Source organism: Pyrus communis, chromosome 16 (genome assembly GCF_963583255.1).
Source record: "Pyrus communis chromosome 16, drPyrComm1.1, whole genome shotgun sequence".
Lineage (NCBI taxonomy): Eukaryota > Viridiplantae > Streptophyta > Magnoliopsida > Rosales > Rosaceae > Pyrus > Pyrus communis.
This window is the reverse complement of record NC_084818.1, coordinates 355,646-367,007: the sequence shown is the minus strand read 5'-3', so window position 1 is coordinate 367,007 and position 11,362 is coordinate 355,646. Positions and strand designations below refer to the sequence as shown.

The 11,362-nt window shown below is 35.8% G+C and overlaps 1 protein-coding gene across 1 annotated transcript; it reads left to right on the top strand.

Moving 5' to 3' along the window:
* The first annotated feature begins 442 nt into the window (after positions 1 to 442).
* On the top strand, positions 443 to 8,637 carry LOC137721334 (serine/threonine-protein kinase TIO-like). Its single transcript, XM_068460434.1, has 23 exons — positions 443 to 484; positions 1,078 to 1,206; positions 1,288 to 1,362; positions 1,498 to 1,590; positions 1,736 to 1,810; positions 1,954 to 2,046; positions 2,205 to 2,268; positions 2,375 to 2,459; positions 2,857 to 2,929; positions 3,010 to 3,078; positions 3,182 to 3,262; positions 3,472 to 3,574; positions 3,658 to 3,801; positions 3,954 to 4,092; positions 4,194 to 4,365; positions 4,733 to 4,831; positions 4,923 to 5,459; positions 5,648 to 6,793; positions 7,003 to 7,236; positions 7,434 to 7,577; positions 7,732 to 7,812; positions 7,952 to 8,140; positions 8,278 to 8,637. The coding sequence occupies exons 2-23, from the start codon at positions 1,117 to 1,119 to the stop codon at positions 8,524 to 8,526; spliced, it is 4,035 nt and encodes a 1,344-aa protein (XP_068316535.1). The 5' UTR covers positions 443 to 484; positions 1,078 to 1,116; the 3' UTR covers positions 8,527 to 8,637.
* The last annotated feature ends 2,725 nt before the right edge of the window (positions 8,638 to 11,362 follow it).

Here is an 11,362-nt window from a genome sequence, read left to right as displayed (position 1 = left end):
AAGTAATGCTTTATTTAATGTCATTTCAAGTACAATGTATTAAAGTCAAAGTCAAATTTTCTAATATTTTCATAGGAGTAGAATTCTCTACTCTTCTACCCTTCAAGTTTCTTCTCCTCACCTCCCCTCCTCTCTTTAGTTTATCTCTATAAAAAAGTTTAACACAAGATCTTTGACATAATTTAATTAAGACCGTCCATAAAAAGTCGACTCAAAATGTTATAGAATCTCTCTTTATCAAAAAAATCTGATAGAAGATCGTTGACATAATTTAATCAAGACCGTTCACAATAAATCGACCAAAGATGTTACAGAATCCTACTCCATTTTAATAAGGCTCACCCGTCGCTCGCACACTGTCCATTAAAACTTGAAAATGAAAATAGAAGATGAGCGGGAAAAATCCACAAAAACCTGACCTCTCTCTCAGTCCAGTCTATACCAATTTTCAAATCTCTCTTTTTCTCTCTAACTTGAGTCCCAGGTACGCTTTCGATACTGTTTCCAAAAACTATCTGTAATTTCCTTATATGGTCAGACTTCAGATTAAATTTCAGGGTTTTGTATGCATTTGTTCATCTGTTCATTTTTCCTAATATGCTTACCTTTTTCATTTAGTTGCTCGGTAAATTATTCGACGATTCATTTATTTCACTTCATTTCGCTTTGGTGCCGAACACAATTGTTTCCCTCTTGTTTTTGGGTTGGATTTTAAATGCCGATGGCAGTCCGAGAATCCATTAGGATGATTAGGGTTTTTGTTTTATTTTGATTTCAGGATCTACGAGTAGAAGTTATTATTATTTCATTTAAGCTGAAAAAGGGTCCAGTTTAATTGGGTATTATTTGAATTTCAAAACACAATTTGGTTATGTTTGTAAATATTTATGTCAATTTAGGTTTGGTTGAGTTTGTATTTGGGAATTGCATCAATTTTTGACTAAACCAGCTCCAAGGGGCCTCCGGAGTTAACTGGTAATCAAACATTAGTTTTCAAATTTTAATCTCATGAATTAGTCTAATGGTAGCCGCACCGGATTGATTTTAGTACTTCTTGCGTATTTGTTTATCTTACAGGACTGAAAGGGCAGAGATATAGAGCAGTAGGTTCAAAAGATGGGTGTCGAGAACTACCACGTGATTGAGCTTGTAGGCGAAGGTTCCTTTGGGAAGGTATACAAGGGAAGGCGAAAGCACACGGGTCAGGTAATTGTTTTCTATCTTTCTTCTTCTTTGTGTTTAATGTTTAATGTTTATGCCAGTGACTTGTTTTTGTCGCTGTTTCAGACTGTTGCGATGAAATTCATTATGAAGCATGGCAAAAGTGACAAAGATATCCACAATTTAAGACAAGAAATTGAGGTATTGGACTCATTTTTTATCTCAAATCAAACGTAGTTTACATTTAAAACTTCCTTGATTTGGTTTAGCATTTATGATTGACATTTTCCTGTTCAGTTTTTAGTTAGTTGATATCCAATGTTCCTAAATGTGCAGATCCTAAGAAAGTTGAAGCACGAAAACATCATTGAAATGCTTGATTCATTTGAAAGCCCACAAGAGTTCTGTGTTGTCACAGAATTTGCACAAGTACTGATCCCTTTCTTCAATAGGACTGCATTAATTTATTTAGACTAGTTGTTATTTTGGAAACTCTTCCAGAGGTACAAGGATATCTAGCTTTTGTGGAATGTGTTCAGACGCATTAACTATCAAGGAATTTCTTGGTATGCAGGGTGAACTATTTGAAATTCTTGAGGATGATAAGTGCCTTCCTGAAGAACAAGTTCAAGCTATTGCAAAGCAGCTGGTGCCTTATTTATTACGAATTTTAGGGTCCATCCCAATTATTTATCATATTTGACTGTTTAGTTTTTCCGGTTGTTGTTTATACTTTTTCTTTTATTATCCATAAAATATATTGTTAAATTTCTCCTGTATTGAATTTCACAGGTGAGAGCATTACATTATCTGCATTCCAACCGTATCATCCATCGTGACATGAAACCACAAAACATTCTCATTGGTGCTGGTTCTATTGTTAAGGTTGATTCTCCTGATAAGCTCTGTATGTTTAATATAAACATAGGAACAACTGATCAAATTAATTCATATTCTTACTTTTCCCCCTCTTTCTGTTTTATACATCTGGTGTTTCTTATAAGTGTATGTCCAGTGCAGATAACTTTTCTTGTTTGTCACAGCTCTGTGATTTTGGTTTTGCACGTGCAATGTCCACAAACACTGTTGTTTTGCGATCCATTAAAGGTTAGCTTACAATTCTTGATTAACTTATAGGAAACTCCCCAAAGATCCTGAAGAACTATGTTATTGTGTTTGCTTATTAGGTGAAGTTTTCATTAATGTGCCTTAGGTACTCCTCTGTACATGGCGCCTGAACTAGTACGGGAACAACCCTACAACCACACTGCAGATCTGTGGTCTCTAGGAGTAATATTGTACGCTGCATCCCTTCTTTTATCTTTCTATCAAGATAATTTCCTTGAGTTTCGATTAAACTGTTCTGCTTCTGATTTGTTAGATTTTGACCCATGCGATACTTTTACTTCTCTAACTTAGTTCAAGAGTGCTCTAATTTAATATATTCCTTCATGTCAGATGCTTTCTTTCCTTATTTCTGTTTTAGTGTTGCTGTCATGTGACATTTTGTGCAGGTCATAGTATATTCTTTCACTTCTGTAACTCATCCCAGTTTACCGTATATCACAATCAAAATAAATATAGTTGGAATAGCAAGTTCCAGTCTGTTTGGGTTGGTCCATTTTTTCTGTCTCATCTTTATTTATCTTCTTTTTCCATATTTGTTGAAAAATATTATTTTTGTGTACACAACAGATATGAATTATTTGTAGGCCAGCCTCCATTTTATACAAACTCTGTATATGCACTCATCAGGCACATTGTTAAGGTACATGTCAACAAATTTTATGTGAGTTTTGTTAGGTATGTCAATAAAAGGTATGATCTATGCTACATTGAATGTTTCAGGATCCAGTTAAATATCCTGACAACATAAGTCCAAGTTTTAAAAACTTTCTTAAGGGATTGCTTAATAAGGTTTGCTATACAATTTGAACTAATGGCTTTTACAGTTGAATTGTTTCAAAAGTTATTTCTGCTAGCCTCCAGGGTTAACAGGTGTATTATTTTTGGGAAACAGGTGCCTCAAAATCGATTGACTTGGCCAGCTCTTCTGGAACACCCATTTGTCAAAGAGACGCCTCCCGAACTGGAGTCTAGGGTACTGATATCTCATCTTATCTGCATTTTCTATATTTACTTTTGAAAAGTTAGCAGAAGTATAGAACACTTCTGCTAATAAGACCTTTATGTTATTTTACAATGTTTCACTATACATGAGGTCCATACATCTTTGTCCTGTACTTACGGTAACATCTTAAATGTCAATTGTAGAATTACATAACTATAGCAATTATTATATCTTTCCAGGAAATGCGTTCTGCAACTACTGCAGAAAGGGGATGTGTTGTGGCATGGAGGGGTGAAGGAAACAAAGTTCAAACATCAGATGGTCTGGCTGTTTCATCTCCTGGTAGTTACATTTTTCTTTACTTCAAAGTTTCAAATGGTTTTCTTTGAATTGTTATTAAAATACTTCCACTGTCATTGGTAAAGTCCACTCTCCAGCTTCTTCAGAGAACAACAGTGGGATATGTTTTCAGAATGATGCTCAAGCAAATACTCCTGAATCCACAACAGTCAATTCTTCCCCAAATGAGTTCCCAGGATTCACAAATCCTAGTGAAGTCAAACAGTCAGGTATTTAAAGTTCATTTTGAGCAAAAATAGTCTGTCTCTATTTTGTTCAATAAATTAAAATTTAGTATATTATGATTGAGGCCCTGGCTTTATGTTTTATAACGGAAGCATCATTATTGCAATTATTACTTCCTAGTAACATTTTGCTTCAGGTTGCCAAATTTTGGACAGACTGGAAAATAACTCTCGTACAGTCAAGGGTGCACAAATAATAAGTCAGGATAATGAAGCATTAGCACATGTTTTGTTACCACTAAAAAGATGCTCCAATGGACCCCCAGATTCATGCAGGTAAAGCTGAATTGCATTCCTATATTTATTGGACAATGATATATCCAGAAACCTACATTTTTTTTTATCTGTAAGAGTTGATTGTTTTAAAATATTTACAGGGATGAAGATATTCTTAATTCAAACCAGTCTTTTAGAATTCTTTCAAACTTAGTTGCAGCTGGTGCCTTCCATTCCAGCGAGCTGCTTGATGAAATAATACATGAACTTCTTGCTTACTCTGCCATCATTGTGAGCATGAAATCTTCTGAAGTAAATGAGTTAAAAGCGAAGGTATAAGTGCATCATTTATAAGTTTCTTACCTCTGATTACTGCATCTTGAATTTTGCCACATCCCCATGCCCTTTGCTTGAATTTGGTTTTCACGTGGAGATGATTGACTGTTAGTAAAATTAATGCGTTGTTTGCTGGTAACTTTTTGAAAAGAAAAAAAAAAAGTTCTAGCATATTATGTTCTCCATCCCCCACCATTTCATCTTACACTTCTGCAATGTGTTTTCTATCCCTTCTATGTTTTTTAAACTTAGCATCGTAAGAAGTTTTAAGTTGAACAGATCATTAAGTGCGGAGATAGGTCTTTCCCCTTTCTGTTTGATGATCAAGGTGTCTGATAAAAACATTGTTTTTTAACTTTTGCAGAGTTTCTCAATAATTAAAATTTTGGTTGACAATGCTGGAAGCAGCATTGGTGGCTCATATTTCAGGCACTGGGTTGTCTTATCAGATATTTTTTCACAGGTATGATTCTTTTTATGGTGCATATTGCTTTGTTGCTACAATTTAAGTTCCTGCTTCTAGTTCTCAACTTCTGGTCTCATTGAATGTGTAGGTTGTTGGTTGTAGTGAAGATGCATCTGGAAGAGTTTTGTATGAGTCCATTGCTTGCATTGCTGTCATGCTAAGAAGAGTCACACAGGGCCTTAAAGCTTTTTCCTCAACTTCAGTTCCTGAGGCAGCTTCTGATCCTAATGAAGCACTGAAACAGATTCTGAATCACACTAAAACATCTGGTTTAGTGGACCAACTTTGTCTCTGCTTAGCAACCGCAGGGTCAAGTCTTATTTCAGGCTCTTCAAATATGCTGCGTGCGGCTTGTGAGGCATGTACGGCAATTTGGTTTCTGATAGATGCATCAGAAAATCTTTCTATGAAAAGAAATGCCTATTTATTCCCCCTAAACACTTTGCGCCGGCCTTCACCCCAACTTGACATTAGGGATCAAGATCAAGATTCTTTGATTAGGACAGAAGCAGCAAAACTTGTTGCTGTAATTACGAGAGCATTCCTTAGATCAAAAGCAGTACAAGTTGCTATTCATTATTGCCTTCATCAACGACTTGAAGCTTCGCTATATGCTGGCGTTCAGGTGTTTATCTCATCCTATTTACGTGCACACCAAAAGACAACACCTAAAATTTCTCAAGAAATCCACCTGTAAACAGGGTTTTTTTTTACACTGTAAAGTAGGAAGGAAACTTTCTTGAGAAATTTTGTTTTTAATTACATTTGTGTTTGGATCTAGCTTTCATGATCACAAATTTTTCCATGTTTCAGTTATTGTTGAGGTGCTGCTTGCATAATGGAATTGTTCCAGGTGTTCTCTGTGGCCTGCCTAGTTCCCTACCTGTAACTACGGTTGTTAGTGGTGGAGGTGATGGAACCATTATTTCAGAGATATTCTCTTTGTTGTCTTTGTGCATTTCATCTCAAAATAAAGATCCCCAAGCAGTTGAGACAGCCACCTTCAAGAACAAATTAACCAATCCCACTACCTTGGTTCTGCATTCATGCCTCATCCTTGCAACAGTTGCACAATGTTTGAAGGCAACTGGAAGAAATTCTGCACTATTTATGCTAACAACATCTCCAAAGAAGCAGCTTTCTCGACTTTCTGTTCTTGCTCATCATTTTTCTTCTGATGAGAGCAAAAGTGCCTCCATTCAAGCTCATGCTGCATCGGCCATGCTAGCACTGGCTTCCATTTTGTCCCTTGAATCTGGCAGTTCTGTTGAGTCTTCTATCCTCGAGGTAGCAGTGCCTTTGATTCCTAGAAATGCCACACTATGTGAATACCTGAAGCTTTCATCAGGCAATGGAATTGAATTGCATTCGAATGGCCCTAGTGGTACTCTCTCATACTGGCATGGTCTAAGGGATGGATGTGTTGGCTTGCTGGAGTCTAGACTGAGGTGGGGAGGACCCTTAGCTGTTAAACAGCTGTGTGCAAGCAATATCCCTCTGCTTCTAGTGGATTTGTTAGCCAACAACCGACCAGAAGTTGGTAGCACCAATGATCAAGTTGGGCTTACCCCTATAGGAGTCATATGGACAATATCGTCAATATGTCACTGCCCTTCAGGTGGAGCCTTAACTTTTCGTCAGATTCTGCTTAGATGTAATCATATCAAGCTCATCTCTGACTTGATAGCTGATATGCATCTCAAGCTTGTAAAGTCTTGGGTTGGGCCTGGTGGAGGGAAAGATGGTGTAAGAGATATAACAAATGCAGTAATTGATGTCTTGGCATTTCCTTTTGTGGCCGTACAGAATGCTCCAGAATTGCCATCAGCCACTGCTTCAGTTAATAGCGGGGCCCTTCTCAACCTGGGTTCACCAGGGCTGAGAGTTGGCATGGAAGACAAAGACATGGTGAAAGTAATTGAAGAAGACCTTGGGAAGTATATTAAAAACCTTTTTGAGGTTCGATTTTCGTTCCTTTATTTTTCCTCTTTGTGAAGACGGGTGGAGTTTGTTTAGAATCATCTTCCAGGATGGTGTACATTGGATACTTGACATTTTTGTTTGGAGGATACACAGCATATAGATCATTATTATATTAGATAGCGGAATGAATTGATAAGCTGAATCTTGATCTGTGTTTCTAATTCAATTTCTTCTGAAGTTTACAGGTAGGAGTGCCAGGCATCGTTGTTTGGTGTTTAGGACACTTGGATTTAAAGGACATGGGAAGACCGGTGGCCTTTCTTGCAAAAATGGTTGGTTACCAACCATTGGCATTTCAAATTGTGGGTAAAGGCTTGCTGGATCCTAAAAGGATGAGAAGATTGCTGGACCGTTCTAGTCCAAGAGAGGTGATGCTGGATGTTCTGATGATTGTTTCTGATTTGGCTCGCATGGACAAGGTCAGATTTGGTTTTTGATTGGATATAGTTCTTGCTGGATGTAATATTGTGGTTCAATATATGTTCATCTTTTTAATGTTGGTGTCTGAGCTGTGGAAGGAACATCGTATTGTTTAGGGGAATTGTTGTCATCTAAGTAATAGGAAGGTAAAAAAGAAACATTTTATTTCTGATTTCTTCCTCCTTTTGGTCTTTAGGGATTCTACAAATACATTAATGGAGCATCTGTATTGGAGTTCTTCAAGGAATTTCTCACCCATGAAGATCCTAATGTGCGCTCCAAGGCTTGCAGTGCTCTAGGAAATATGTGCCGGCACAGCTCCTACTTTTATAGTTCCCTGGTAAGTAGTGAAGGATATATTGTTTTAAGGTTTTGCGAATACACTGTCTTGATGATCAAAGCGATCCTAATTATCATCTTTAAGCATACACATAGACATATGGAGGAGATTGGATTGCTTATTTGTATCTTAAAATGGAATATGATGATCTCAGGCAAGGAATCAAATCATTGATCTCCTTATTGATCGATGTACTGATCCAGATAAACGGACACGAAAATTTGCTTGCTTTGCTGTAAGTTCTCTTCCCGTGAATTAAAACTCTTATGTTACTTTGAGCTGTCTGTTGCAGTAGATCAATTAAGTTTTGTTCTTCACTATCCTATTAAGAATATGTGTCTACCTTAACTGTTGAACTTAATTTCTCTCTGCAGATTGGCAATGCCGCCTACCATGACAAGATGTTATATGAAGAGCTACGAAGATCCATACCCTCTCTTGCGAATTTGTTGGTTTCGTCTGAAGAAGACAAGACTAAAGCAAATGCAGCAGGTGCACTAAGCAATCTTGTCCGCCACTCCGATCAGCTTTGGGAAGACATTGTATCCAAAGGAGCCATGCAGGTTTGCGGTCTTAATTGATGTCTCTGTCTTAGATATTCACACTAACCATGCTTTTCGAAATCAAACCTCTTTTCAAGCTTTGTTTCTATATACATTGCCAGGATAGAATCATGAACTCCCTCACTTTTGTGTTGTAGTCTTTACTGAAGTTGGTGGCTGATTGTTCGGTGGTAGCACTGAACCCGCCTAGTAGAAAAGATTCACTAAACGAGTCACCTCTTAAAATAGCTCTGATTGCATTGGCAAATATGTGTTCGCATCAGCCTTGCAGACAATTCCTCGGTTCATCACCGTTGTTCACTGTGATCGGACGGCTTCGGCAGTCTCCGGAATCAACAATTGCCAATCATGCCTCCCTGATATTCGCCAAAGTTGCTGATTCCTGATACAAAATGAGGCTCATTACCACTAATCAGCCGTCGCCTTCACCGGAGAATTTCGAAAATGGGGCATGCAAATGCAAGAAGGTTTGCAGATTTTGAGGTAAGATGCTGTAACATTAATCCTTTGTACGTATGTATGCTTGTATATGGATCTTTGTTTAATTCATCAATCAGCAAATTCATTATTCTGTTCTGTGGGAGGGTGTTTCCTAAATTATGTTTCTGGTTAGTTTTTCTTGCACGCCTCATACATGCATTATGTAGTTCTTCCACCAAGATTGAATTCTTAACCGTTAATTAAATTAGTTTAGAATATCGTCAAATAAAAAAAGTATCTCGTATGTCCTTAAGGCTTTGAATTTGTCGAGCATAGTAGCATATATTTTGGGTTTAGGTCCTCACCACGGTTAGGTAGCAACTGATGATTTAATCTTGATAAGGTATTATAATTTGAGTTTATTACAGGGGAAAGGAAGGGTGGTAATTGGGTCAATTAATGAACCAATGGCCACATGTTGGAAATTTCTCCCTGACCTATTTACCCAAAAAAAAAAAAAAAAATCTGACCTTAGTATAATTAAATCTTATTTTAGTATTCATAGAAACGGAATCTAAATATTTGAGAATAAAAACTTACAGTATTAACGTATTATTCGTTCAATAATGCGTTATGTAGTAATTTTTTCAAATGTAATATTATTTTATCAAATTGATATATGACAGTGAAAAATAATGCGTCTTATATAAGTTACTCAAAATAAGAGCGACTCTTGTGGGTTTCCTTACAGTTAGGCGGTGTGGTTGATAAGATAACGTCTCAAATGTCGCGTCGCGAATTGAGTGGTCGAGAGAGTATCGGTGAAAAGGAGATGGCCATCGTACAACTTTCGAGTTTGCACTCTTTTTCTTCTTTCTTTTTTATTTTGAATACGTTGGACTTCAAATTTGTCGGAAAGTGGGGGCCATGTGTGTAAATGTTGTTGGTGTATTTTTTTAAGAGAAATACTTGGACAAGTCTCTTTGATTTTGATAGTTTTAGGATAGAAGACGATCAATTAAACTAAAATGTAAATAATGTGATTATTTTTAGTATTATGGTTTAATAATATTTTTTTTATTTGTAAATGAGAAATCTTATATTCGATTTTTGCTTAAGGTAAATTTGAACTATGTTATTATTAGCTCATTATGAGGCTTAGACTACTTTTCTCAGTCTACTCTCCTACTCCTTTATAAATAATTTGTTAAAAGAAATACAAGTGACGTGAACACTTGTATTTCAATCTCGTTTGTTAGTTATTAAAAATTGATGGTTTTTCATTATAAAAAAAAAGGTGGTCGTTTGCCATTAAATTTGATATATAAAATTACAATTAAACATTAAAAATACATATTTAATAAAGAAATATTTGCTACTTAATACTATGGTTAATGATATTTCTCTTCACTTGTAAGTCTGTCTTAGGTTCAATCATCGCCAAATGTGAATTTGAACTACATTATTGCTAATTATTTGTGAGGCTAAACCAACGCTCTTCTTTTAGATATCGTTAATATCGTTTGTTAATATATATATATATATATATATATATATATATATATTTGATTTCATGTTTAAGGATAATGATTATTTCTTGGTCGCTTGCCCAAGAAAACATTTCAGCTCGTTATAAGCCGCTGAGCAGAATGTCACATTTGAGTCAAATCCACTTCAGTATAAGAGATTTTTCGATGTGCTTGAAATACAGGGTGAAATAATCTATATTAATCGATATTTCACATCATTTAAAAATAACCTCCCTAATTTTACATGGGGAGTTTAAAAATATTAATCGATATTTCACATCATTTACCACTATAGTTCTCATTCAATATTGCAAGACGTTAGGCGCACCAAATTTCTTTGGTTATCAATTTTTTTTTTAACAAAGATAAAATATGAAAAATAATTTTCACATATTTTTTTGTCATTCTATATAGTGTTTGTTAGTTTTCTTTTAATTCATTCAATTCAAATGTTAAAATTAAGAAAGTTTGTGTATGAATGTAAAATGATGCGTTGCCTGAAATCACATCTCTAAACTATCATTGGACGAGCAAAACATATGCTTAGCATAGTTTGATATCTCATGCATACAAAATTATGTTTATATCGAACTTGAGACCTCTCGTAATTAAATAGAGTTTGGAAGTTGCTAGTGTAGCTTGTTTTTTTCTTAAGGGGAATTTTGGGGGTAGGATTCTCTCTTCTTCGTATTCTCTTTTTCTCCTCTTCTTTCTCATTTGAAGGTCATGATTAAGTCACGTCAACATTTTGTGCTAACTTCTTTATAGAGATTCTTTATAGAGAGAAAAACCAAGAGGAAAATGAAAGAGGAGAGAAGGACAGTGAGGGAAAAAGATTTGAAGAGGAGACTAGGATTCTTGACGTTTTACATACAACAATCTATGACGTTTTGATCTATAGAAGATACTAGGATTCTCTCCTTTTTTTTTCTTTGAAGTTTTAACGAAAAACACCCGATATTGTTCACTTTAACGAAAAACCACATTTTTACGCTAAAAAGTCAAACATGTTACTATTCACTTTACTCTTTATTTTGTCTTTATCGTTAAAACTCAAAATTTTCAAACCTTTTTTTATTAGTTTTCCTTTTTTTTTCTCTTGTTCTCACCCACCCTCTTGATTTCATCTTGTTTTTGCATCCTTGTAGAGAGAAAAAAAGTAAAAAAAAAACTGTGAGAGGAGAAGAGAGAGGGAGAGGAAAAAAGGAGTGAGAGTCTCCTCCCTAGGAATGAAGAGATTTTTCAGTGTGAGCGGTATACGGGGTGATACATT

Coding starts and splice junctions, on each gene's coding strand:
- LOC137721334 (XM_068460434.1), top strand. CDS start 1,117: ATGGGTGTCGAGAACTACCACGTGATTGAGCTTGTAGGCGAAGGTTCC. Junction 3,263..3,471: donor CTCCCGAACTGGAGTCTAGG/GTACTGATATCT, acceptor ATATCTTTCCAG/GAAATGCGTTCTGCAACTAC. Junction 3,575..3,657: donor TCTGGCTGTTTCATCTCCTG/GTAGTTACATTT, acceptor TCATTGGTAAAG/TCCACTCTCCAGCTTCTTCA.